At 39.3% G+C, this 25,038-nt stretch overlaps 1 protein-coding gene across 4 annotated transcripts in view; it reads right to left on the reverse strand.

The window, feature by feature from the left end:
- The window catches only part of PHACTR2 (phosphatase and actin regulator 2), a 136,425-nt gene that overhangs the window by 35,631 nt on the left and 75,756 nt on the right, over positions 1 to 25,038 (reverse strand). For all 4 annotated transcript variants that reach the window (XM_027454416.3, XM_072035957.1, XM_013106831.5 and 1 more), the window contains exons 2-4: positions 17,403 to 17,570; positions 6,193 to 6,273; positions 3,278 to 3,436 (exon numbers count right to left, since the gene is read on the reverse strand). In XM_027454416.3, coding sequence (XP_027310217.2) covers positions 3,278 to 3,436; positions 6,193 to 6,273; positions 17,403 to 17,570 — 408 coding nt within the window. The remainder of the gene's footprint in view (positions 1 to 3,277; positions 3,437 to 6,192; positions 6,274 to 17,402; positions 17,571 to 25,038) is intronic.

The raw sequence follows: 25,038 nt of genomic DNA on the forward strand, positions 1-25,038 counted from the left end.
ACATCCTGGGAGGATAAGAAGGAGCTCTGACACAGTACCAGGGGATTTTAAAATGTGCAGCAAGCATGCTGTATCATCATACTATGTCCCTGTACCTACAACAGCTACAGTTTTGACATCTATTCTACTGATGTTGCTTTTGCTCTTCTCTACCACTATTGTAGGGGACAGGAGGCAGGAAGCCTCCTTGGATCCCATATGCGATGCTCATACCCCACTGTGAACCTGGAGCGCTGGGGTCTGTAGGGTCTACTATAAGACAAGTGCCATAGGTCAGGAGCCCTGGAACGACAGCATGGTCCAGACTGCTGGCCAGACAGCCTGCAGGTACTTTGGCACACTGCCTGTCCACTTGCTGCTCTGCATCCCTTCCAGGGTGCTCACAGAGAATGGCTACAGTTTAACTTTGTGTTTTCTGCAAAAGACAAAAGATGGTAGGCACTTTTAGTCAAATCAGAAAAAAAGATAAAAATCAGAATTTGAGCTGGTGCATGTGTAATGTGAACAAATGATCTAGAAAAAAAGATCCAGGCTCTGGTTTCTCCTCTGCAAAGTTTTATCACTCAATTACCTGTTTTTGTAAAACTGTCACCAGCTTCTTATTATCCTGCCATAAAGGAGAAATTTCCTTTTAAACATCCCACTCAGATGACTGACATATCATTACTACAAACAGTAATAGTTACACTATGAAATTTCCAAAGGGATTTTTCCCCCCAAATATGAAAGGCACCTGCAAGCTGACAAGCAGCAGAGGGGGGCAAGGTTTGTAGAGCTGTCTGGCAGCACAGTGAGCAGTTTTCAAGCTTTTTCTTTATACCCTTGTGCTTAATTTGTTTCTGGGCTGTATGGCTGGGCCTATCATTTGCCCTGTTGACACTGCGTTTCTGTGGCTCATGCTGAAACAGCTTTTTTTCTGTAACTTAATTTAACCCCTAACATATTCCCAGTTCTTTCAAGCATTGTGCCAGCTCTCATCACTTGATCACCATGCATGTCACCCTCTTTGAACTTTCAGTGTCAGCAGTTATCATATTTATATTGGAAGTTCATTGTCAAGACCCACTTGAACTGGAGAGCAAATAAAGACCACCACAATTTCATAGAAGAGTTTTAAAATAACCTCATAGCTTTCAGGGGCTAAGATGCATTTTTAGGAACATTTTGATTTGGCAGGAGTTTGAACTGCAGCACAGCGAGCTACTAAACAGCAGGAATTAATCCTGTCTTCAGGTCTTATAAACATGCAAAGTGTATATAACTTCCTTTAAGATTTACACACAAGAGTTCATGACTCTAAAAAGCCTAACATCAGCCTCTGTACAGATGAACAAGAACCCATTTTTTGTGGCAGCCTGGACAGTATTCATTCCACCTATCTCAGTTCTTCTGACAGAGGACTGTGATGTGAAACAGGAGCATGCTTTATGGTCTGAGCAGAATATACCACCCTAGGTATTCCTGCAGTCCTGCTGCAGCTCTGGTTTTGATGCTCTGTGAGGTGGCAGATAAATATTAATATATAATCAAATAAATATAAACCCATTAGCAGTTCATTTCTCACTCTGTCAGTGGCTGTAGGTGCAATGCATGCATATGGCACCTGCTATAAAAAAGCACTGAGGATTAATCTGCTAGGTGAGATTACTCTGTGGTCCTTACTCTTGCACTGAGTTAACAGACTGGCTCACCTTCTTGCTTAATGTAGTATGAAGGGACTGGAGCGATAGTTATATATTCTTTGGCACCGAGCCTACTCCTGTACAGCAATCATTTCAAATTTCTTTAAGGTTAGTGCAATATATAGGGTGTGCAGAGTGTAATAATGTGTTTGAAACAGATACTGAACTTTCCCCTTTTCATTAGAGTTCTACATTCTGCAGAGTCAGCTAGATGGGATTTCAGAAATGGGATTTTAGAAATGTGTATTTCCAAAAAAAAAAAAAAAGCACCTTAGGAAAACTTCCAAAACCTGACAGTTCCAGAAGGCTGTATTTAGGGATGCATAAAATAATAAGTGATCTGATCTAACCCCAAAGTTAACCTGAACCATTTTAAAGGACTTTTCCATGGCTTTTGCAACTCTTTTTTCCTGACCCAATACACATCTGGTTCTAGTTGGCATCAAAAGATAGATGCATTTAAATGTCATGAAAAAAGCTAATCATGTATTTCTGGCTTGTTGGGAGACAGGAAGTACTAGAAATCTCATAAGAAAGGCAGTTCTCCTTGGATATCCAGCCACTTTTTACATAGTTAAGTGATTTACATAGTTCAGAGAAGAATTCAAATTGTTGTTAGCTGAACTGGCCCTCTCAACCTCCAGAGGCTCATTCATCACTAGGTAGAGGTTACTAGAAAACATTGGAAAGACTGCTCAGTCTAACAGCCAGCCATGAAGTTCTCGGTCTTTTGTATCCTTGCTCTTTCCTGTAGAAAAATCCAATAAACGGAACAGCGTTTACAAATGCTTTTTTTTTTTTTTTTTTTTTTTTGGGTTAGAAGAAGTGGTCCAGTATTCAAGATGCTAGAGAAAGAAGTTTATAAGCAGTCAAAACCCATGTGATTCCACCTTAGTGTTTACCTTTTCTTTATTCAGTCAAGCTCCTTTACCAAGGTGAGTCTGAATACAAAATTAATATGGACCTTGGGATTTAGTGCCTAATAAATATTATCAGTATTATGTGCATTTTATTTATAAAAAAATCCTAGGGTCATAAAGTACATTTTCCATAAATGACCTAGGTTCATTTTGCTGTAGCAAGATATTTCCTTGACTATTTCTGAAGAACTTGTATTCCAAGTGTTTAGGATGTAATCAAAACCACTTGAAATGAGCTGCTGAAGTTATTTTCAAAATGACACATAGTTTTCAAGTAGCTTAAACACATTTGAACATTTACGCCACAAGCCACATCTGCAATGATATTGCAAGGTGATGCATATGCACTTAGTGTCTTCTTTCACAAAAGGAAAACCCAAAACCAGAGCTTGCCCTCAGCTTCAAGGAAATGCTCACAGGGAATTAAGAAAACAAACATCTCTGTGTGTATTGTCATGCTCAGACCATGCTTCTCTTTATTACCTTACTATATCCACAGTAAAAAGCATGCCTACCAGCGATGAAATACTGATGTTTCACATGTCTATCTTCTCGGCAGGTTCTGCTGGCATCCTTGTTGCAGAACAGAACTCACAGCATGTTAGTGTTAATGGAATAACATGTTAATATTTTAAGCAGGTGAAAAACAAGTTTGCGATAAATGTTTTCATTTACCTTTTTGATCTTCTTTTTTTCCTTCCAATGCAGAAGCTTTCTCTGATGAAGTACCATTATCTCCACTGGCTTTTACTATGTTTTCTTCTTGTATGGTGTCTTCACCAATGGCTACGGTGTGTCCATTTGAAGTTTCAAAATTTACTGTTACATCACCATCTGAAATGAAAATTAAAAAGCCATTGTCTAAATTAACTACTTGCTTAGCACCCACTGACAACACACAACATCTCTCTACTTTCAAGTTTCCATGGAAGCAAAGCAGAAAGATTTACTGAAATGTAAAACAGGCTATAAATATGCTCTGAAAACTAAGGACCTCTGTAGGCTGTCAGCCACTTTGGGTGGGTACCTCTTCTGGAGCAGGCCTACTTTCCAGGTCTGTCATCATGATTCCGTCTTGGGGTATGAACTCACTACACATCAGCATCCCATACTCTTCCTCCCCACATCATGGTTTACACAGCTAAGAAACGTGTGCGTGTAGCACAGTGTAGCTGCACTGTGTTTCCATAGGTCCCAAATCTGGACAGATATTGGGTAGAGTTGTAGGACTACTATGGTGCATCCCAGTAGGTAAATCAGGCAGGAATTCTCAGAATGTGTGTACCCAGCTAATGAATGTGACTTTATTATTAATAAGTAAACATCCAATCTTAAGAGCCAAGGTAAGGTCCTCCTGTATCATATCACATACTGCTATTAAATTTTGCAAGCCCAATTCTTTCCCAGCTCTGATGATATTTTACTCACTTACCTGGACTACCCCAGCTATGTCTTCTTTTTCCTCATGAAAAAAAAAAAAAAAAAAAAATTCTTGTCCTTATTTGTATCTGTATTCCTGAAAAATGCTACATACTCTTGCTGGCTCATAGCTTTCTCTATTCCCTGATTGCTGTTCACTATTCCATGCATTTTAAAAATGTTGCTGATTTTCTTCTCTGTTTGTTTCTCAGATTTGTTATCTTTATGTTGCTCGCACCTCACCTGCAGTTCACAGAGATGATTGCTTTCCTCCTATAAGGTGCTCTTGCCATCCATTCAAAAATTATGCAACTTTACCTGGCATCTCTTTTGGTTCCTCCTGTTGTTTCTTCATTAATCATGCATGGTTCTTCTTCTCCTCTTCTTCACTGCTGTATGCTGTCAGACTTGGATTTTGGCAGTTCCCTTGTTTCAATACAATTACGTAGATTTTCTTTTACCCCCTTAGGCTGCTCAGTGGGTTACGCTGATGGTTTCATTTTCACAAAACACTAACTTTATGTGTACAAACAGTGTGTAAAAACTAAGTTCTGCCTTCTTAACCTTGTCTCATTTACTATAGCTGCTATTTGCACATGGCTTCCTTCTTACCTGACAGCAACATTCAGCATCAGCTTTTTCCTTCCAGATGTTCATAAATCCACTCCGACCTTTCTGCCTCCACTTGTAACACTTCCACTTTTTTCACATTCTGCAAACATCTCATCTATGCCCCTCCCGTTTTCCACCTCCTCCTTCTTCATCCCTTGTGAAACTGTCACTTCTTCACATTTCTTACCTCTTACATTTCAATACTGCATGTCATTTCTTCATCTAGATTTCATCTCTGTAGTTATTCCTTCCAACTTGCTTCATTGCCCAACTGCTACCTGTCCTATATCTGTTTTTAGAGATTCAACCTATAATTTATCCTATATCTCTGTTTTTAGAGATTCCTTCAAACCAAACCTATATTCCTTCAAACTGCTCCTTAAAGATTATCATTTTCATCACACATGAAGCACAATATGATGAAGGCAGCACAGACTGGACTGATGGCCTTCTTAAGAGGGGAGGAAGGGGTGAAATTTGTTCACCATTACATCCTTCTCTCACTTTGTTCTGAGCCAAGAGGACTGTACAGTCTCTGTAAGGGACACAAAGTGCCATCCCCTTTTAAGAGTGGAATAGCAGGTTGAGGACACTAATGACCAAGTAACGCATTTCATTAAGTGTCCCAAAACTCTAAATGCAATTTGCAACCATCAGTCAGCAAAGTCACATAGCTGCCCAGAAAGCATGTAGCAAAAAATATACACATTCGCAGATGGACAAATAGAGGTATGGAGAGCTTACATTTCTTGTTTTAAGTCAAAGACAGTAGCAGAGACAAGTTAAGAAGCCAGCTATGCTGGACATCATAGTCTAGTAATTAGACAAACACTGTAAATACAAGTGATGTCACGTGTCAACAAACAAACCCTTTACTTCCAAATATCAGAGTGCACGATTCTTCAGCTGAGACAGAGTAATATAATTTCTAGGTGAAACCTGTTTTTGGAAAAAATGGAGTTCATGGAATTCTTGGTAAAATGATGAATGCTTCAATTTTAAGCTACTGATAATTATTTCAATCAATTGTATTTTAATTGCATCTAGATTTATAGAAGCTCAAGAATATTAGAAAGAATACCACTAGGAGCATTTCAGAAACATAATCAGACCTAGCACACAGGTATTGACCATAGTTTACTCATGCTTTTCCAAGCACAAACCCTGGTTATCTGTTATTAACCTCAAATTGTTTTGAAACAAGTGGTGTCTTCCTCACAGACTTCTGTTTGTGCCATTTGTGAATATGGTCTGTGCGATAGTGATGGGATCTACATGATCCCAGCACTGGTATTTTTGATATGTGAAATATCTCTGTTTACAGGGAGCATCAAAAGTCTCGAGGATATGGCCAGAACTCAGACGGCGTATCCCGGCAGAAGCAGTTATAGAACGTGTATCTCTTGACTCCAACTTTAATTATTCAGCTGGCTCAAATTACATTTCACACTTTTCAGCTTCTCCTTATACCTATTTATACTACACAGAAACAATGCAATAGGGGTTTTAGCATCCATTTTTAGCATTTAGGAGCTAATTTCTAGGTAACGTGTTATCACCTTGCTCGGGCATTTCCTTCAGCACTCCCCTTCTTATCAGCTCCTCTCTGCTTTGTCTTGTCGAAATCTTCCTTTCCAACACTAAAGAAAAAGCACAGTTAAGAATAGGTTTATTCTCATACTTGTTGATGCTTGTGAAAAATGTAGAAAAAGACTTCTAAGAAACCCTGAGAAATATTGTTTCCTCTGACTCTGCAGGAGAAGTGGCCTGGGTTTTCATGGACACCCTCTGAAAACATTCTCGCACAACTTCAGCCACGGAAGGTGGGAATCACTTGATCCAATGTCTACAGCTGAGCCAGACTCCATGAGGCTTCCTTTACAGTTAATAGGAAAAGGTGCTTCCAGAGTGAAACTCGATTCATCCTAGTTTAGACATTTAATATTTAAAGGCACCTCTTTCTCACTAACTAGGGTGATTAGGTCAACCAAAGATACAATCATCTGTTTTTGTAGATGTTTTGAGTTGGGAGAGAGTGCTCAGAACAAGCAATATCCTCAGTCAAGTCACAAAGATGCTCACAGAGTAGCCTTTGCGACATACAAGCTGTTTTAAATGAAAAAAAAAAACAAAACAAAACAAAACAAAAAATCTTAAACAGAAGTTAGAAAGTTCTGTTCAAAAATGGAATAACATTCTCATCCAGGCTGGTTGGCTGTCATGGAAAAAAATGCAGCATCCTGTTTTTAGGTTTAAAAAAAATGCCTACAACACACACAAAAAAAGACTGCGACATCAAACATTTTAATTATTATGTTTATTTCCCATGAGAAAATGTTAAATAGTTTTATAGGGAAGAGCATTTACAAATGGCAAAATAGACTAATTCCCCACTCCACTCCACCCCAAACCAATACGATTTTGGTCGGCAATCTGGGAAGCCACTGCAATGATTTATAGAACCATGGTGCGTGGTCCAGAAAATGTGAACATCACTGTTGTAAAATCTCATTTTCATTGCTTTGTTAGTAAAAGTTAATCACCCATCCTGATTCTGTTTACATATGGGCATCGAAACCCAAGTAATGTTTGGAGCACAAGCTGAGATCACACAGCAAAACTTCAGCAGTGCTGGACTTCATCCTATTAATGCTGTGGGATAGGGTGATTTATCTCATCAACTAATTCAAACACTCTGGTAATCCAATTACTCTCTAGTGCAAGTCTAATTGCTGTATATAGATTAAATGCTGCAAGAGGTACTGTCCATCTCACTTGAGCTGGCCTAGTTCGAAGGAAGCAGTCATATGGCAAAGTGAGTGCTACTGTGAGGACATACAAGAGTCCTCAGAAGTGTCGAAATGTGGGTGAGAAATTTACCCTGTATGTATAACAGCTGACAAACACCTCTCCCAGCAGCAGGTAGGTGCGGCTGCTGGCTTGCAACCAATCTGGCTGAGCTCAGACACCTGAAGGAATTGCAGCTCTCCAGCAGACTCCCCTTCTCTGCCAGGGAAGAGGGTGGTTGAGCAGAACACGAAGCAGATTCTTCACTTCTCAAATTTACAGCACTAGTTTTATTTCTCACACTGCAAAACGTGGGGATTCAGCAACTGCTCCATGCGGGATACATTTGTCTGCCAAAAAAGCACCATCTTCTGGAGGAAGAATTGGTGGTAGTAACCATTATGACCATCCTGGTTTAAGCTACCCACTCCTTTAAAATCAAGAGCTCATGAATGAAAACAGTATTGGCTCAAGAACATGTAAGTTGGTTTCAGATCTGTATTTTTATATACATTGTAAAGTCTCTCTCTAAAAGGTCTAACTTTTGCTGTGTTCAGATAAAACGGAGCCCATGAGCATCATTGTACAGCTGCGCAAGCCAACCTATGCCAGTCTTGTTCCAGCTCTCCCCCTCATCTGCCCACTCCCGTGTCCTCCCCAGTGCTGTTAGTGGGACCTGACCCCATAGTTAGCCACCACAACAAGCTGCCCATTAAACCAACACACCAGGAGTGACTTTCTGCCAGTCTAACTCTTTCAACTGGCTCCTGGCACAATTGGTTGAACAAGAGTGTGGCCATAAGGCAGGGCACTGGAGAGGTAGGACCACGGTGCTGCCAACTTAAGTTGGCTTCCTTTATGCTGGAAATTGATCCTAACCCTGATAAGCATCTGCTTGGACTATACTGCTCACAAAAACTACTGTTGGTGCAAAAGTCACGGCAGAAAGGCATAGCTAGGAATGGGGGAGAGGATGGCAGCCCAAATGCAGATCAGTTGAGAGTGCCCTGGGTTCGATTCCTAAATTAAACAGCAGTTCTTCCATTTTTTCCCCATAACTTTTAAAGGTATAGATCCTGCAACTGTGTGCCACACAAGTTATTGGCACAGCAAACAAAACATGGGAATGTGCCCTGTTCTAGCAAGGAGCTTTTCATGTAGGTCAACTCCCACAAAGACTTCTGGAAAAGACAATGGGGACAATAAAGCCTGAAGACTGCAGGCAGGCACTGATAGAGAGCTATAATCATTCCAGAAAGCATGTGTATTTATCAGCAGAGTGCAATTTCCTTTGATATAGACCCCAAGGATGAACTCTTTGTGTATGTACTTTATACCTGTTTTGTCACTGGCAATGTAAATACTCCCTTATTATTATTTCAACTTTGCAAGTATAATTTACTTCCTACCTTTTTTCATCTCTGCTTCCTTTTTGCATCTGTTTTACTGGGGACAATGAAATCAGATGCTCTCTCATGTATTTCTTTTTGTGAGATTTAATCCAATACTGGTTGAAAACAATTACGTCCTTTCCCTCAAATTCAATAACATTGGATCTGATCCCCTCATCAATGTGTCTCTCTAGTTTTCAGGATGATGTTTTTTTTTTTTTTTTTTTTTTTGTTTTGTTTTGTTTTTTTTTTGTTTTTTGTTTTTCTTTTCTACAACACTGAATTAATAATTGTACCAAACTAAACAATGAAGAGTCATGGAAAATGTCACATGGAATTAAAAGACATTAACTCCTTACACTTCCACTGGAAGACCTCAAAGCATTTTATTAACATTATATAGGTCTTGTGACATCCCTTAGATATAACTATCTCCATTTTACAGATTAGAAAATTTATGAACAGATAAGCAGCTTAAGCCCCAATCCTTAATCATCTAAAATGCTAGCCACAAGTGTTGTTTTTATTTAAACTGATAAAGCTCAGTTAATTCAGCTTAAAAAGATAATTTACTTAAAATTCACTAGCTTTCATTATGAATATATTTTAATTCCTACAAACAGGCAGAATTTAAATTTAAATAAAAGTGATCAAAAATATGTACTCTTGTGTAAGAGGAATGAGTAGACTGTCTACTTATGAACCTGTACTGGTTGCTGTTTAGACAGGTGGACTCATTATTTAATGCTTATTAAAGTCTTTGGACTATATAACATTTCACAAACAACTATTTTGATTATCTAGCCCAACTGCACTGAGCTTTAAGGGTCTCAAACTATTTAGTTGTGCAGATCACACTAGGCTACTGTTATGTTTCAGTAAACTCTCCTAAAATAATGTTCTTTTTTTACAAAGTCAAGCATTCAGAAGTTAAAAAATGTTTCAATGAGGGCTGACAAGTGTGCAGATGGTGCTGCTTTTATTTGCTTGTTATGTTTTACCTTTGCCACCCCTGCCTCATTTAGTATACAGACTGCACTGTGTTCAGTGAATGGTTTCTTTGACTAAATTTTTAACTTTACCTTACCTTTTGACTGTGGCTGTGACCTAATATGAGGAGCAACCTAAACATTAATTTGAACAGAAAACTATTAGTTTTACCAAACTGAATCAAAGAAAGCAAATTCTTCTCCTTGATGCCCATGTGAGATGCAAATTGGGCAACTTTTGGCCATAGCATAATTGAGTCATATTATCAAACATTGTTGACATTTAAAAAGTGTATAATTCAAGGTAAATTTTCAGGTATAATTTCCCACTTAAAATTGTGATAATTCAACCACCACCAACAAACACAATAAACAAACAACAACAACAACCACCCAACAATAGAAGCCATAGGAATTCTAGTTGAATTGTTATTTATAAAGTCAACAGAAAGAAAGTCATAAGCATAGGTGATCTCCTGCTGAGCTAATGCCATAGACAACTGTAGAAACAGTTATCATCTATCTGAACCACCTGGGATAGGTATCACTATTTGTCACCTTTGAAACACTTAAGTCTCCTGAATTCGGTACAGGAGGAGGACTGTAGTTTGGTGCTTACACCACTGCCCCTCTTGGCATGCTCCCTCCTCTCATCACCTCTGTAACAACTTCATCAGGGACTTTCTCCTTCACTTGAAAGAGCTAATCCTCTCTAGTTTCCAGACCTAACTCTCTTCTTTCCTTCTTCTATCAGAACTTGCCATACAATTTTCATGTGCTTCTCCCATAAGCACACCTTTGTCTCTTTCTTTCTGATCTTCATTCCTGCAATCTCTGATCTTACAGGTTATTACCTATTCCCCACTTAGGAGCAGAAGGCTAGTACTATCCTTGAAGAAATATATGACAAATATTGTTAGCTGTACCACCACGAAGTGGACATCCTTAAGCTGAGTAACCCACTGATCTTATTAACACAAATCTTTTCTGTCACAGGTGTATCAGCTCTTGTGAGACCCCACCTAGGATACTACATTCAACTCTGGGGCTCCCAGCACAAGAAGGACATAGATGTATTAGAACGAGTCCAGAGGATGGCCACAAAGATGATCCAGAGGCTTTAGTACCCTTCCTATGAAGAGAGGCTGAGGGAGGTGGGGTTGTTCAGCCTGGAGAAGAGAAAGCTTCAGGGAAACCTCACTGTGGCCTTCTAGTACCTAAAAGGGGCCTACAAGAAACATGGGGAGGGACTCTTTGTCAGGGAGTATAGTGATAGGACAAGAAGTAGTGGTTTTAAACTAAGAAAGTGTAGCTTTAGATTAGATATTTAGAAGAAATTCTTTACTCAGACTGTGGTGAGGCCCTGGCACAGGCTGCCCAGAGAAGCTGTGGATGCCCCTTCACTGTGTGCCCCTTCAGTGTTGGATGCTGGGTTGGATGAGGCTTGAGCAACCTGGTCTAGCGGGAGGTGTCCCTGCCCATGGCAGGGGGGTTGGAACTGGATGGTCTTTAAGGTCCCTTCCAACCCAAACCATTCTGTGATTCTATAATAATAATGTGTGTGTGTGTATAAATATATATAAAAATATATATAAATCTTATAGGCATCTGTGATATCTAAGTATATACGTGTATATAGAAATATTACATATATGCACACTTTCCAACATTAACAGTAATATATTGTCTATAACACTAGGCAATAATGAAATGGGAATAAAAATTTCTCCACCTGTGTACATGTGCATAGTGAGATCAATTACACAAATGAGTCCTAAGTGTAATTGGTTACCATCCCTTTCCTGCTGAGGAAGTTGGAGGTGAGGCAGGCTTAGCTCTCAGACATCATTCTCCAGTAGATTTAAAAAACCTCAAGTCAAAATCTTTCTCCTGCTGCAATCAAGAGGGAAGTTTCCACTGACTTCAGGTGTAACTACCAGAAAACATGTCAATTTATCACACTGTACGTTGCCTTGAACTGCAGCCTTCATTTACTTGACAAATTTTACTCATCCAAGGGATCCCACAAATGTGTATTTTTAGCCCAATATAAATAATAGTAATCCCAATAAAAATAACAGTCTACCTCAAAAGGCAGTTTCCATCACTTCCTAACTGCCTCCTCAAAAGAGAAGTCTTCAGCAGCTACAAACCTCAAGCAGTTTAAAAAACTATCCTCTTATTTAAATAGCAATGTGAGATTCTGGATATTCTCCAGTCATTAGTTTTGCCCGTCCAAGAGAAGCAAGAGAGAATTCCGATTTTTAATTTTTCTCTGACCCAGTAAGAGCTAAAATTGCCTCCTGCTCCCTGTCTGCACATACCACCACACCAGGGCTTTGAAGTGGCATCTACTTCATGCCAAGACATAAACTGTTGCCTTGCTTGCCTTCAGAGTAACATATTGAGACAGGGAATGGGAAGAAGCCCTTTGAGATAATGCAATCTCTTGTTTGATTTTACTTAATTTTGAAATCCCTATGGGCAGAAAGTATACAACCAGTGCCTTGAGAACAGATTTTCTGAGATGCAGCATGGAAAATATGTTGCTGAAGGAAAAAAATCCAACCATCACTCCTACATTGGCCCAAATACTTCCACATCACATCTAGTTCTCCATGTTTTTTATTGTTCGTGGTATTTGCTGTTTATGAATATCTTTCAGTTGCTAGCATAATACAGGCACATGAGATTTTGTCAACACACTGCATGGTCCAGCCCTGTCAAATCTGTAACAAGAACCTTTCCAAAAGCTGACTGAAACCCAGTTACAGCAACAGAAATTCTTTCCAATATCCCATATTCTGTCTTAGAAGAAATGCTTTCTTCACCTGCACCCATACTTATTAAGTTTCAGCCTTGTTAAGAATAAGCAGTATAAGCAACAACCATCATACTGTCTACCATGGTTTCAGAACAAGAGATTAGCCTCCTGCATGTGAGATACACGTATACAAACACCCTGTTCTGCAATGTAAATATATCTCTGTCTGCGTTGTCTGAGGAAGAGGATTTCCTGTAGGAATTTTATTTTGTACGGATGTTTTCCCCATCCTCATATTAGATAAGCAAGTTTCTTCTGCTGTGTCAATTAACCAGCAACACGGGGCGACTTGCCAAGTAAATGCAACATTTTAATCTCTGTTGGCCCTGGGTCTGTTTCCTCAAGAAATAAAAGGATAACTTTTTTTTTTTTTTTTTTTTTCCCTGAAACAACCATCTGAAGCAGGATGAGTGCAATCCAAATTGGTTTTCATTTCAAATTCCAGCCTCACAGGAAAGACGTATACAAACGTAAGTGGTTCCATACCTTCCTTACATAGAACTTAAAACAAATGAGTATCTCCCTACAGCTCTGGGGTTTCCTGACAGCAAAATAACCCCCAGGCACGTCAAGATATGCTTTCAGTGCAGGCTAACCCAATTTGCACTGAGTAGCTATAGCTCATTCATGATGCAGCTGGGGCTGGCACCCTGTCTGTTTCTGGGATTTCTGAGGACACAGTCCCTTAGTGCTGCAGAAACAGCAGGATTTACCCCTGTCATTTCTCTGTAGGGAATTATGTGAGGAGGTCATCTGTATTTCTGGCCAAACAGAGGAGGAACTGCAGGAATACACTGGAAGTCAACACAAACAACTTATGCTGGTGCACTCCTGCCAGCACTACCAGTATTATTAGTAGGCAATCAGGATGAATGAAAGATGTATCTAGCTCAAAACAGGCTACTAGCATAAGACCAGTACAGCCAGGCTTGGAAGAAATAGTTCTGATGGTAGACAAGAGAGTAAACGACAATAACATCTAAACAAGACTATGAACTAAATTTGCCTTGAAGATGTGCTCAGAATCTTCACTCTGCAGAGATTAGTCAGTATAGTCAATTAGGTGCTGCTTTCATCTAGCCAAAGCTTACATCTTGGAGAGCCACAAGGGGTAAAACTCCAACATGACAAGTAGAGGGAAATTGATTTGGGAACCTTTCATTTACTTTTAAAACTTACAATTCTTGTCATCCAGGTTTACTTTTTCATCTCCCCAGCTTAGAAAACCAGACTTGCTATTTCTTAGGTGAAAGTTGAGACATTCAGATATTACATATTACATAACTCCCAGCACTTTTATAGAAAAAAAAGCACTAAATACTGTGATGGTTGGCAAAATGCATGTAACCTTACAAATACAAGCTGATGATATACTGAACATACAAAAGAATACAAAAGCTTTCAAAACCTGAAATTTATTCCCTGTATCACTACATTAGTACAATCCCACTCAAATGAGTGAAGTGTTACAGCATAGTGGGATAGATCATTAAATCCTTATTAAAAAATGGAGCATATGGACTCTTTAGAGAAAATAAAAACAGTCTACTGAATAATGAAAAAATATAATAAGTTCCCAAGCTTGCATATAAAATCATGTTCTGTTCACCAAAACATGCATTGAATTTGTAGTTTATATAATTTAGATTATTAGAATGGTTTTGTGTTTTACTAGCTGAGTTTTACATTACTTTATGTTATTAAACATAAGAGCAGCCTTTACAGTATAAAGCTTGGGTACACACTACATGGTTATCTAGCAGGATGTTATCTAAACGGTGATATAAAAAATGATTTTTTGTAAGGATAATTTAAAAGTATATATAAAGATATTCAACACAAGATACATTAGTCACTCTAGTAAATCAGTTGTGCTAGTAGACTTTTTTTTCAAAAAGAACTATTAAATATAAAGTCCTGTGACTGAACTTAGAGTGGGGACTTTAATTAGTTAACTGTTACCTCCTCCTGCACTGAACTTTTCTCATGCCCTATAACATTTACAGAGATACTACATTTGTGCCGATAATTAACTTCCACTTTTCAATACATAATTATATACAGTCACGTATTCAATTGACCAAAAGAGCTCCTGGTTACATGATCTATGGACTGCATTGATCTTTCACCACTGACTCTATTAGTCTTCTGCTGATTCGTAGTGCAAATTCTCCTAACTTTTATGGATTTCTGTTTGCACACTGGTGCTCCCCATTTCGAAGAAAAAATTTATCACAAAAATAAAACTCTAACCTTGGAAGAACAGACAAGGAAATCTACATTAATTTTTTAGTTTCCAGACCTGAAAGACAGTGATGCATAACCGCAGTTGAAATAAAAATAATCAGTTGTCTGAATTTTAAGTCTTCCGAAGAGTGTCTCTGTGTTTTCTCTCTGCTTCAGTATGCTCTATTGACAGTTATCACAACCCAAGACCACAAGTGCAAGTGGTAACCTTTGCAGAAAATTAAAAACTGCTACTTCTTGTTATGGTTCACTGTATTAGCTTTCTGCTGGATCAGGTTTGCTATCTACTCATCACAGAACTGGTGCCACTGCTCAGGAGGCAGTGGAAGCAAGCTGACACAGCTGAGCTAACTGAGAAGACAGAATACCCCCTTAAAAATTAGCTATAAGGTAGTTGAGATAGACTCTGCTTCCCAGTAATTACCTCCTTTAGAGTAATAAACACAGCTATGCATTGAGAGCACACAGGGGCAAAATCAGAGACTCAATCTAAAGTGCTCAATATATTCTGCTGTAATGCAAACAATATTGTAGCTCTCATGCATATAAATGCAGCAAACTTCAATGAAAGAGGTAGCATCCCTTATTAACAACTGGTGTTGCTGTACAGCACTTGAAAAAGGCATTTTGTGACTTGGAGTTTATTTATACCTATAGCATAATTTTAAACCCAGATTTTTATTACAGTTCTGAAACTATTTATTTTTTTTCTGTTCATTCCATCAACTGTTAGGCATCTCCAGCGTTCAGGTGCTCAATCTAAGATGCCTTCATCCTGAATAACTTCATCTGAAGTCAGTGCCAATGGGACCTGTAGATTCGTCACACCTATTGAAGGACTTCAGGGACTATGCTATCATAAACAACACAAGCAAATTAAGTATAAACAAGTAACTACGCAGGTACTTTTGGAAATGCTGAGCTCAATCACTTTGTGCCTCATTTCCTCCTTTTGTAAAAGAAATATGAACGTGTGTTTTGCCTTGGTATTACATGAATTGATGTCATGCTTGTATGATTGTATTGAGGCTGCGAAAGATAGCATAATGTAAGAAATACTGTATTTAACATAAATGTACCAGATATTAATTTGTAAAAAATAACTGCAAAATAACACATGCATTATTATTTAATGGCTTAACAGTTTAACATAAGGTAATGTTTGGTGACAGCTTGGGGAATGTCTGTATACAGCAATAAAAATACGGATTACTCTGAAGAATTTGGTGCATATTAGACCATGTACCTCCCTAAATGTAGCTGCAGGAGTGATTAACTAGGAAGATCTTTGCCCTAGAAATATGATAAAAGTACTAGGAAAGCTGAAGAAAACTGGAAGCAAGGCAGGAGTTATCAGGCTTAGGGGAACTTTTTGATTGCAGTAGTAAAACAAATTGTGGTGGGGTTGTCACAGGGTACCCAGAGGAAAAAGATGGCTTCTTTTTGCCTTCTGAGTAGTTATAACATGTTTTAGTAGTTACTCTGCAAAAACAGAGTTCCTTTCTGTAATTGTTATCATTTGCTGGGTTTAAAATATAAAACAGTGTACTCCTGACAGTTCAGAAGAGCCTACTAGGGACATTTGGGGAGGTTAATACTGGTTTTCTAACCTAAAGGCATAGAAGACAGTGGACTTGTGGAAATGGATCTGAAAAGCCCATAGATGCTCCATGGACTCTGATAAAGCTCAAGTTGAGAAAAGCATAGCATCAAATATCTGAATCCCAAAATAGAACTTTGGGATTTTTCTGGAGAAAGCTTGGACAGAGCTATGACACACAGAGACATACATGCATGGTTGGGTTCAGTTTACTAAGCATGACTTTCTACAGCCACTTGAGTTGCCCCAAGATTTTGGGGATATCTGCAAAGGGATGGCAAACATAATGCAAAACCTTTAGGGAGAGCAGCCAGGATGTCCAGAGCACCTCAAGCGGTACCAAGTACCTGTGTTCAGGTGACCAAATCCCAGCCTTCCATCTTGCTCATTTTCAGAAGGAACGTAACTCAGTCACAGCATTTTATTTCAGACTGTTCTTCAAGCCTATCCAGTTGGGGAGTGAAGAGGCTGAGCAGCCAGTACAAAGGCAGTGGTTACAAATCTGATCCTTGTTCTCTTGCTGGGCATGATCACATCTGCTTCTCACCTCTGAACAGACCAAACTTCTGTCTCCATGAAGGCAAGGTTTGTTTCATAACCCAAGCCACTGGCCATTAGGAGAAGACACAGACACTTCCAACATTCCTGAGAACATGTAGCATACAGTCTAGTGTTTCTTCATTAAAAATAACACTTTCAACATCAAAAGAATATAATATATAATGAATGTTAAATGAACAAATTGCACATTTTTGGTGACAGGTTCAGGACAGAAGCTGAGTAAGGTTTTCCTTGCCAAGAATCAAACAGTTTTTGTATATGCAAAATACTGTGCTTAAATAATTTCTGCCATCTAAGACCTTTTCAAGTATTATCCTCAAAGCTATTACAGTGTTTCTTACTATTTGTCACCAAAGGGCCACGTGCATACCTGCCGATGTTTCTCTGAATTTGTCACTGGTCTTCTTCTTCCTCCATTTCCAAGGTTTAAAGATTTTGCCAATGGTAGAGAGTTTGCCCTTTCTCTTGAAGGGGGGAGTTTGCGATCCTGGGGCTGGTCCATCGGAGTTAGCGATTGAAGCCTTATCCAAGCCATCAACTAAAAAACAAACAAAAAAAAGCAAAGGTAACTGAAGGATGGAAAGCAAAGTGGTAGCTAACAGATAAAGCACTCCGTTATCAGACTGCAAAAGGCTGTGGGGCAGTCCCCATTTTTCTCTTCCAGAAGGCAGTCAACAGGCATTTTATCACACCTGTAGTCAGAAGCCAGTCCTCACCTTAGCTAGCCCCATGCTTCATTTCTGCTCAGCATCCCCACTAGAGCCAGCCAGAGCAGGCTGCTGACAACACGCCTCCGCCACGTGCACGCTTCTCTGGTTCCTCATCACCATTGAAGAACTCCTTTCAATACATGTTTGTGTGACATTTTCTCTATCTTTGGTAAAGCTGAATAACTAGCTATCATGATACAGAAAACAAAATCCGCACAATGTAAAAACATAAACCGTTTCTTTGGAGTAAAACACATCCCTTTTTAAAAGAGCTCTAATGATAACTGTGCTGGCAGCAGAATGGAAATAGTTCAGTTTGATATCCCTGGTAATCAGTCACGCACAGTGGAGCATGCCATGAGTCAGGCTTCATACCAAGAAAATGTATTTAACAATAAGCTTTTGGGCTGTAGCCAAAATTTAAAGAAGGATTACTTTTCTGCAAAAACATATTGAGTGATATCAAAGCCAATATTTATAATCAATGGCTGTAACACTGAGTTTTGTGAACAAAATTAGCACTTGTTGAACAACACGCAGCAACATAGAGTTCAAATAAATTTCCCAGAAATTTCCCTGAGAAGTCTATTATTTATTTCTATTTAAGAACTAAGGTTTCTTAGAGCATTCCACTCCTGATCCTGCAGACACTTCAAATGAGCTTAATTTTATTCACGTGAGTAGCTTCACTGAAGTAACCGTGATTACTTACATACATGAAATTAATCACAGGCTTAAATGTTTGCAGCATAATGGCCCTGTAATTGCTGTCATTCATCTAAACATTCCAATTATAACCAATTTGGAACAGAGCTGATGCCACTGTCAACAGTAATAATGATAATCATGGACCATTAAATCAGAAAGTGCTATTCAAAGAACAAAATATCACTGCTCCCATTTTACAGATGGAAAATATGAGGCATGGAACAGTTAAGTTTTTAATTTCACATTTGTCAAAATGACTTCCTAAATCCTGGTGCTGTGTCTTAGCTGCTAAGAAGATCTGTATTCAGACACATAACATCGTAGTGAAATCTTATTACTCTGTTTCTCAGACAAATGGCATTTAATGAGACCTATATTTGTCCTAGACTTTAGATTGATCTAGGATGCTAAAAAAAAATATCTTTTCTGTGAGAAAGCTGATGTCATGCAATCAGAGTCCAAGAAACTTCATTCCCAATGTCTTGAAACGAAGTACTGGGAAAAAAAAAGATCCATTGTATAACTTCATTGAAATTTATGAAGTTAAAATCAGAGATGACTCTGTATGAAAATGATAGCATTCAAATCAATAAATCTGAGTTATGCCATAAAATGCAACAAATTCTGCACTCTCAGAGAGATGGAGCAAACAGCTTAAGAAAACTTTTCCAGCAGAAATTACTGTTATTCAGATACATCAAAATCGAAAGTTTTTTTCCCAAGTGTTTTCCTTGGGTACTTCTTGGTCTATAACACAGAGAGAGATAAGACAGAAGAAAGGTACTGAAACAGGCTTTAAATGTAAAAAGCCATGATTTTGGTAAGGGCCAGGCTAGGTCTATGGATCGCATGGGTACAAAACCCCATCTTCCTTGCTTGCACATCCTGGAAAATGTTTTCAGGGTGATCCTTTGGGAGGTTTAAGATGACACTCCCATACAGCGGATGAGCCCCTAAGAGGTGGGTCTGGGAGTCTGGGGATCAGAAGACCACCAACACAAGCCAGCAAGCAGCTTGGCAGGAAGAGAGAGGTGTGAAGCAGCAGCAGGACCTCTGCAGGGGTGCCCTGTCTGCAATTAGAGATTGCATTTCACTGCAGGTTTGCAGTCACTGCCTGTGGAGTATAATCCCGTATTGAATACTGAAGCCTCTGCTGCAAACTGTGGACGTAAGGGAGAATTACTCGAAGGGTAGTTACAAAGAAAAGAGAACTGACTTTTTCTTGGCAATTCCAGATGACATGAGGAGGTGCAAGGCCCGCAGATGGTGGCTGGGGAGAGCCAGGTTGGATGGACATAAAGAATGCACTTCCAGGAGGAGGGTGCAGGGTGGGGAATCTCTGCCTTTGGAGGTTTCCAGGGCTTAGTCAGGGCTGCCCTCATCTCCTGCCAGGAGTAATCCCGCTCACAGCGAGAGGCTGGACTAAGTCACCTCCCAGTCAATGCTTCTGCGGCACTCAGGGCTGTGGAAAACCACAGCTGCTTGTGAAATCTGTGCTAGCAAGCCCAAAGAATCAGGAGCGAGGTGCTGAAGGAAAGAGATGAGGATCTGGTGGCTGAAGAGTTTTGTCCCGGGACAGGAGCCAAGCATTATCTCATTTGCAGAGGCAGTCCATGAGCTCATTAGTGAAAGGCTACCCGCTCCTTGGCTGCAGCAGGACAAAACCCATGTTCTTGTCTTCACTGGCTTTGAAAGGCTGGGTTATTGATGTGAAGAGCCTGCGCCCTGGTGATAGACAGCACGGTCTTTATAAATACTAGAACATAGCTCTTTTCAACTCCTCCTGGGTCATGGAGTCCAGCCTGGTGCAGGCAACCACTTTCACAAAAGGCTCATCTGAATTTTTTCTCCTGTGCCTGCCAGAGGGACTGGAGGATTATGGCTCCAATAGTTCCCCATAGAGAAACATGGATTTGGATCACTCCTTCCTCTGCCCTCTGCTGAAAATATTTAACTCTGAAATAATGATATTCATCCCCGCTAAAGAAATCTGCCTGCTTCAAATTAGCCATCATACCAAAAAAAAAAAAAAAAAAAAAAGGATCAATTTAGTGGTGAATAATTCTGTCTAGGAAGACTGCATCTCTTAGAAAGGGGACTCAACATTAACTCCTTCTGACCATAAAACATGAGGAGTCTATCAAATGAGCTCCGTAAGCGCTCATAATTGGGAATTTACTCATCCATTGACCTTGTACCACTTCCTTCATTTGGAAAAAAGGGATCTAAATATGTATCTGAAAAAAAAAAAAAAAGAATAAGCATGGCCAAACATCATAGGTTGGCCTTAGAAATAATCTGAGATAAAGTAACACTTCTAGGAAAAATGACGTATTTAAATTCAAAAGCAATCGTAAGGTAGCATATTTTAGCAACTAATAAGTTGCCTAGAGGAAAAAAAAAAAAGAATTTCAGCAATGACGTTCCACAGCATATATGGAAAGATCTTTTCAAAAGCTGTTAGTTCTCATCTGTGAAACACTCAGCAGGAAAGTGGCGTTTAAGATTTACACTGTTTGCTTTGTAGGTCATGTATTATTTAGGAATAAAGGAGTGTATTTTTCACCTCAGAGAGCTTATGTACCTTCTATTAATCATTATAAGCACTATACACTTTCACTCAGATGAAAGGAAACACCTTAGTTTTCCAAGATGAGGAATTTAGTCACTTGTGTTATTCTTTCTATTTGTACAGGGTCTTGAAGACCTCCCTTCTTCCCACCATCATCAGAAAGCCAATGAGTCATTCCATTGCCTTCAACAAACATAATTTTTAAGTTTGACATTAGGACTTCTGACTGTACTATATACTGCATATAATACACTGCATAATCTATTTTGTTATAACTCTGTCCTTTATCCTAGATGCAGATTTTACATCTAAAGGTTAAGTGTCTTATACGAATATTGGAGAAAACGTAAGAAGGTTCATTTAAATGAAGTTTGTTTTTAAAGAAGAAATAGCTTTTATTGTTGGCTAGCCAGACACATTTTGAGCTTGCGTACTATTTCACTTGACTTCCTTTATGGAAAGTACTGACAGTGCTCCAATGCCATTCGTGCTTTGATTCCAGGGGACAAAAAAGGGTGGTTTGGAGAATTATATGTACGTTCTTCTGAACTGAGAGTCCAAGAATAAGGATGTTACAAGATGGAGTTTAAGAAACAAAGTAAAAACAAAAGGGTTATCACTGGAGCTTTAGATATCTAAATTCTAGCTCTAAGTTCCTGGATGAGTTCTGAGCTCACTGTAAGTTCCCCACTCACTGTAAGCAACTGTGTGCCTCTCTCAGTGTTACTGTTTGCATCAGGACTTGCTTCCAAAGGATACCTCCAGGCTGCTTCCACTTGCTGAGCTTTGCTTTGTATTTCACAGCAGCTACAAAGAGCATGAACAAGTTTTGTTAAGCATGCAACTGAACTGGAAGATGAACTCCAGGAAGGCATCTCGTGCTCCATGTGCTGAGGAGCAATCAGTCTGGGGTACCAGGCTACAGCCAGCTAAAACCAAAACAGCTGCAACTGTTTTACTTTACACACTCATTTCCACCACACTGCAGTGCCTGCCAATGTAGACATTGTCTGAATAAACTGAGACAATGCACTGGTACCAGCAGTGCTTCAGTCAAGTAATTTGAAAGGCTCGAGGCATTTGATTTCTGCACTGCTTGACACGTCTGTTTCTGACCTTTCTTGTTAGCTAGAGGGTAACATTTAAATCAGTACCATCAGGGACCTATTACTCCAGGTAGCAGAAGATGCAAGGGAAATAAGTCAAAGAACATCATCCTGTAAGTCTATTAACCATTCCTGTTGATGTCATCCCAAGCATTATATCATAATCTCCAAGAGGAAATCGTGTTGTAAAAGACCAACTATGTCACTGAGACACTGCAAAGCCAAATAACACTGGCACAGACTCGAAGAAAGAAATAAAAAGCCCTTCCCTGAGCTTCCAAGCAGCCAGCAAAGATTAGATTGGTTTAGGGATGACCTTAACTTTCCTATAAACAACCAAAGATGGAAATGCCTGAACACATCTGATCCTAGCAAGGCTACTTGCAAGAAACAACTTTGATCTCTGCAGCTGCCTGGGAGACACTTTTCTGCTATGAATGATCTCCAGAGGTATTGTGTGGCTGGAGCAGCAGCATGGATTATATGCAGTTTTTCCATAGCACAGTGCATTTCAGCACTGAGATGTTCACGTCAGCACTGAAACACGCAAATACCTTCTTCAGGTATGAACTTAGAACTCATATTCCAAAATGCAACAAAAACTATCCATCAAATTGTTTCAAGCAAGTCCACCATAAATTCCTTTGAAATAAATAGCTGTGATCCTACTGGTTCCATGCCTTTTGGTCTAGAATGCATTCAGACCATTTCTTTTTAAAGATTTGGGTTAAAGATAATTCATGACCAAAAGAAGAGGTCTATACTTATGCAATAGGTTGTACTGTACTTTTTACTCTTGGTAGTGAAAGTGGAAAGCCAGCAGAAGAACCTAACCTCACTATTGGATAATCAGAGTCATGCAGATTATATATATAAATATATATAGTGTTGTTATGGTATTCTTTTTCTAGTAGAACCACATTTTAATAGGTAATGGATCATAATTTGTTGCTTGTAGTTTATTGCTAGTAACTTCTGTCAGTGATGATTTAACAAAGATAAAACCCAGGTAGCTTAAGTAGCTGGTAGGTGTATACTCAGATTGTCGTTCAAAGAGTCCTTTATTGAATCTGAATAGCTTTAATTAGTCCATATTCACATTGAGTCCCAATGAGAAGGAGTTTATTAGGTAGACTTTGCTGTTAGTATGAAATATCTTTCAAAACTACTGATTAATAATTCTCATCTGAAAGGTGGTTTAAATAACAAGTACACTGGAATCAATGCCTCTAAGCAAATTTTAATTTATTCTTGTCACAATAATTCTTTTTATCCTGGAGTAAAAAAGCTCTTACGGTTACACCCAACAAAAGAAATAAGGCAGAACTTAGGTCCCTAGGCCAAGAATTGTACTATTGGGAACCTGAGGAACTCTGATCAGAAGTGCCCTGACTCTGAAAGTGCAGGTGCTGCAAGTCATGAGATTAAAATTATCTGAAAACTCTGCTGTACTGCACATAAAATATAAGCCCAGACCAGACTCTCACAGCAGACCGGCTTTGGTGATGAAGGAATTTTCTTCTCTACTCTTCTGTCTGCTCATTCCTGACCCTAAAAAAAATATTCCATCCTTTCAGTTGTAAAAAAATACAACTGTTCATTGGGCTTGATCTCAAGTAGATCTCAATGATCCAGACCAAAATTGTCTCCCCTTTCTACCCTCTTTCCTTTTTTAAAGGATTATTTTTAGTCTGGGCCACTGTAGTGATATAGTCTTCAGTAAAATCCTACAGACGCTTGAAGTGTCAGGATCGGATAAGGAGAGAGCTGTGGCATGGGCCAGATTGGTCTGGGCAGACAGCCTAAATCAGCTGCAGCCAGAATACCATGAAATTGTAGCCATGAACCTGACAGCACTAAACAGCCTAGCACATACCATGTGCCTAAGCCCAAATTAATCCACTAAACGAGCATGCATTTGCCTAGAGTAGGCAAATGGGCAGGCAGAAGACTTGGGTTCCTCCTCCTTCCCAAATGAATAGCACCGAAACCTCCTGTCCTTTCCCTCTCAAAGAACACCCTACCTGGTCCTCTGCAAAAAGCAGTTTGGAAGCCTTTCAGCCAACAGCAAGAGCTGGAAGAAGGTGATGCTGTACTTGGGTAGCTAAATTAATTGATTTGTGGAGATATGGGAAATCACATGTACATGGTTGATGCAATAAGTATGGGCTTTCTGCAAGAAAAATTGTGGCTCTGCTTATAAGAGAATGTACATCACTTGAGTCACTAAGCAGGAAAAGACACAGAACCAAGTGACACTGACATGCGATGGTAGGACCAGTACCTACTATCTTCACTGGCACTGGATATCTCACTTGCAATATTAGTGTGGTATCACCCCATCACCCTTAAATTTTGTCAGTATAACCTTCATCGCAATATGGGTGACTCAGGGGATTGCCATATCTAATCATGAATGAATTGAGAAATGCAACTGAAAATGCAATGGCTCCAGTTGAAGGTTACCTTAGGTGTGAATTTAGGTCTGCAGGATTTCTACACTTTCTACCTACCAGTTAGTTGGTTCAGTTATTTTTCTCTTCCTCTCACTGCACCCAGCTGTCCTGCAGGGATGTGCTGCAAAAGTCATCTTGGTTTATTGAGACCTCAAAACCTCTTTCTGGCAGTGTTATAATTTTCTATACAGTCTTGCCAAAGGGAACAGAGTTTGAAGTCACGGTTTTCATGCCAGCAAAATCAACATGTTTGTGCAGCTGTATATTATCCCAATTTAGTGACAAGAACAATAACTCATCAACTCGCTATAGAGTATGGTAAGCCACTTATTCCTGGAGCTTACTGGAAAAAAATCAAGACACTGCGTGGTAAAATGTTTGACGTGGTCATTAAAAAACAGAAGTCATTCTGACACTATCAATGTCATTTTCAATAAATCTCTCAAGTTCTGTA

The sequence above is a fragment of the Anas platyrhynchos genome, chromosome 3 (genome assembly GCF_047663525.1).
Source record: "Anas platyrhynchos isolate ZD024472 breed Pekin duck chromosome 3, IASCAAS_PekinDuck_T2T, whole genome shotgun sequence".
Classification (NCBI taxonomy): Eukaryota; Metazoa; Chordata; class Aves; order Anseriformes; family Anatidae; genus Anas; species Anas platyrhynchos.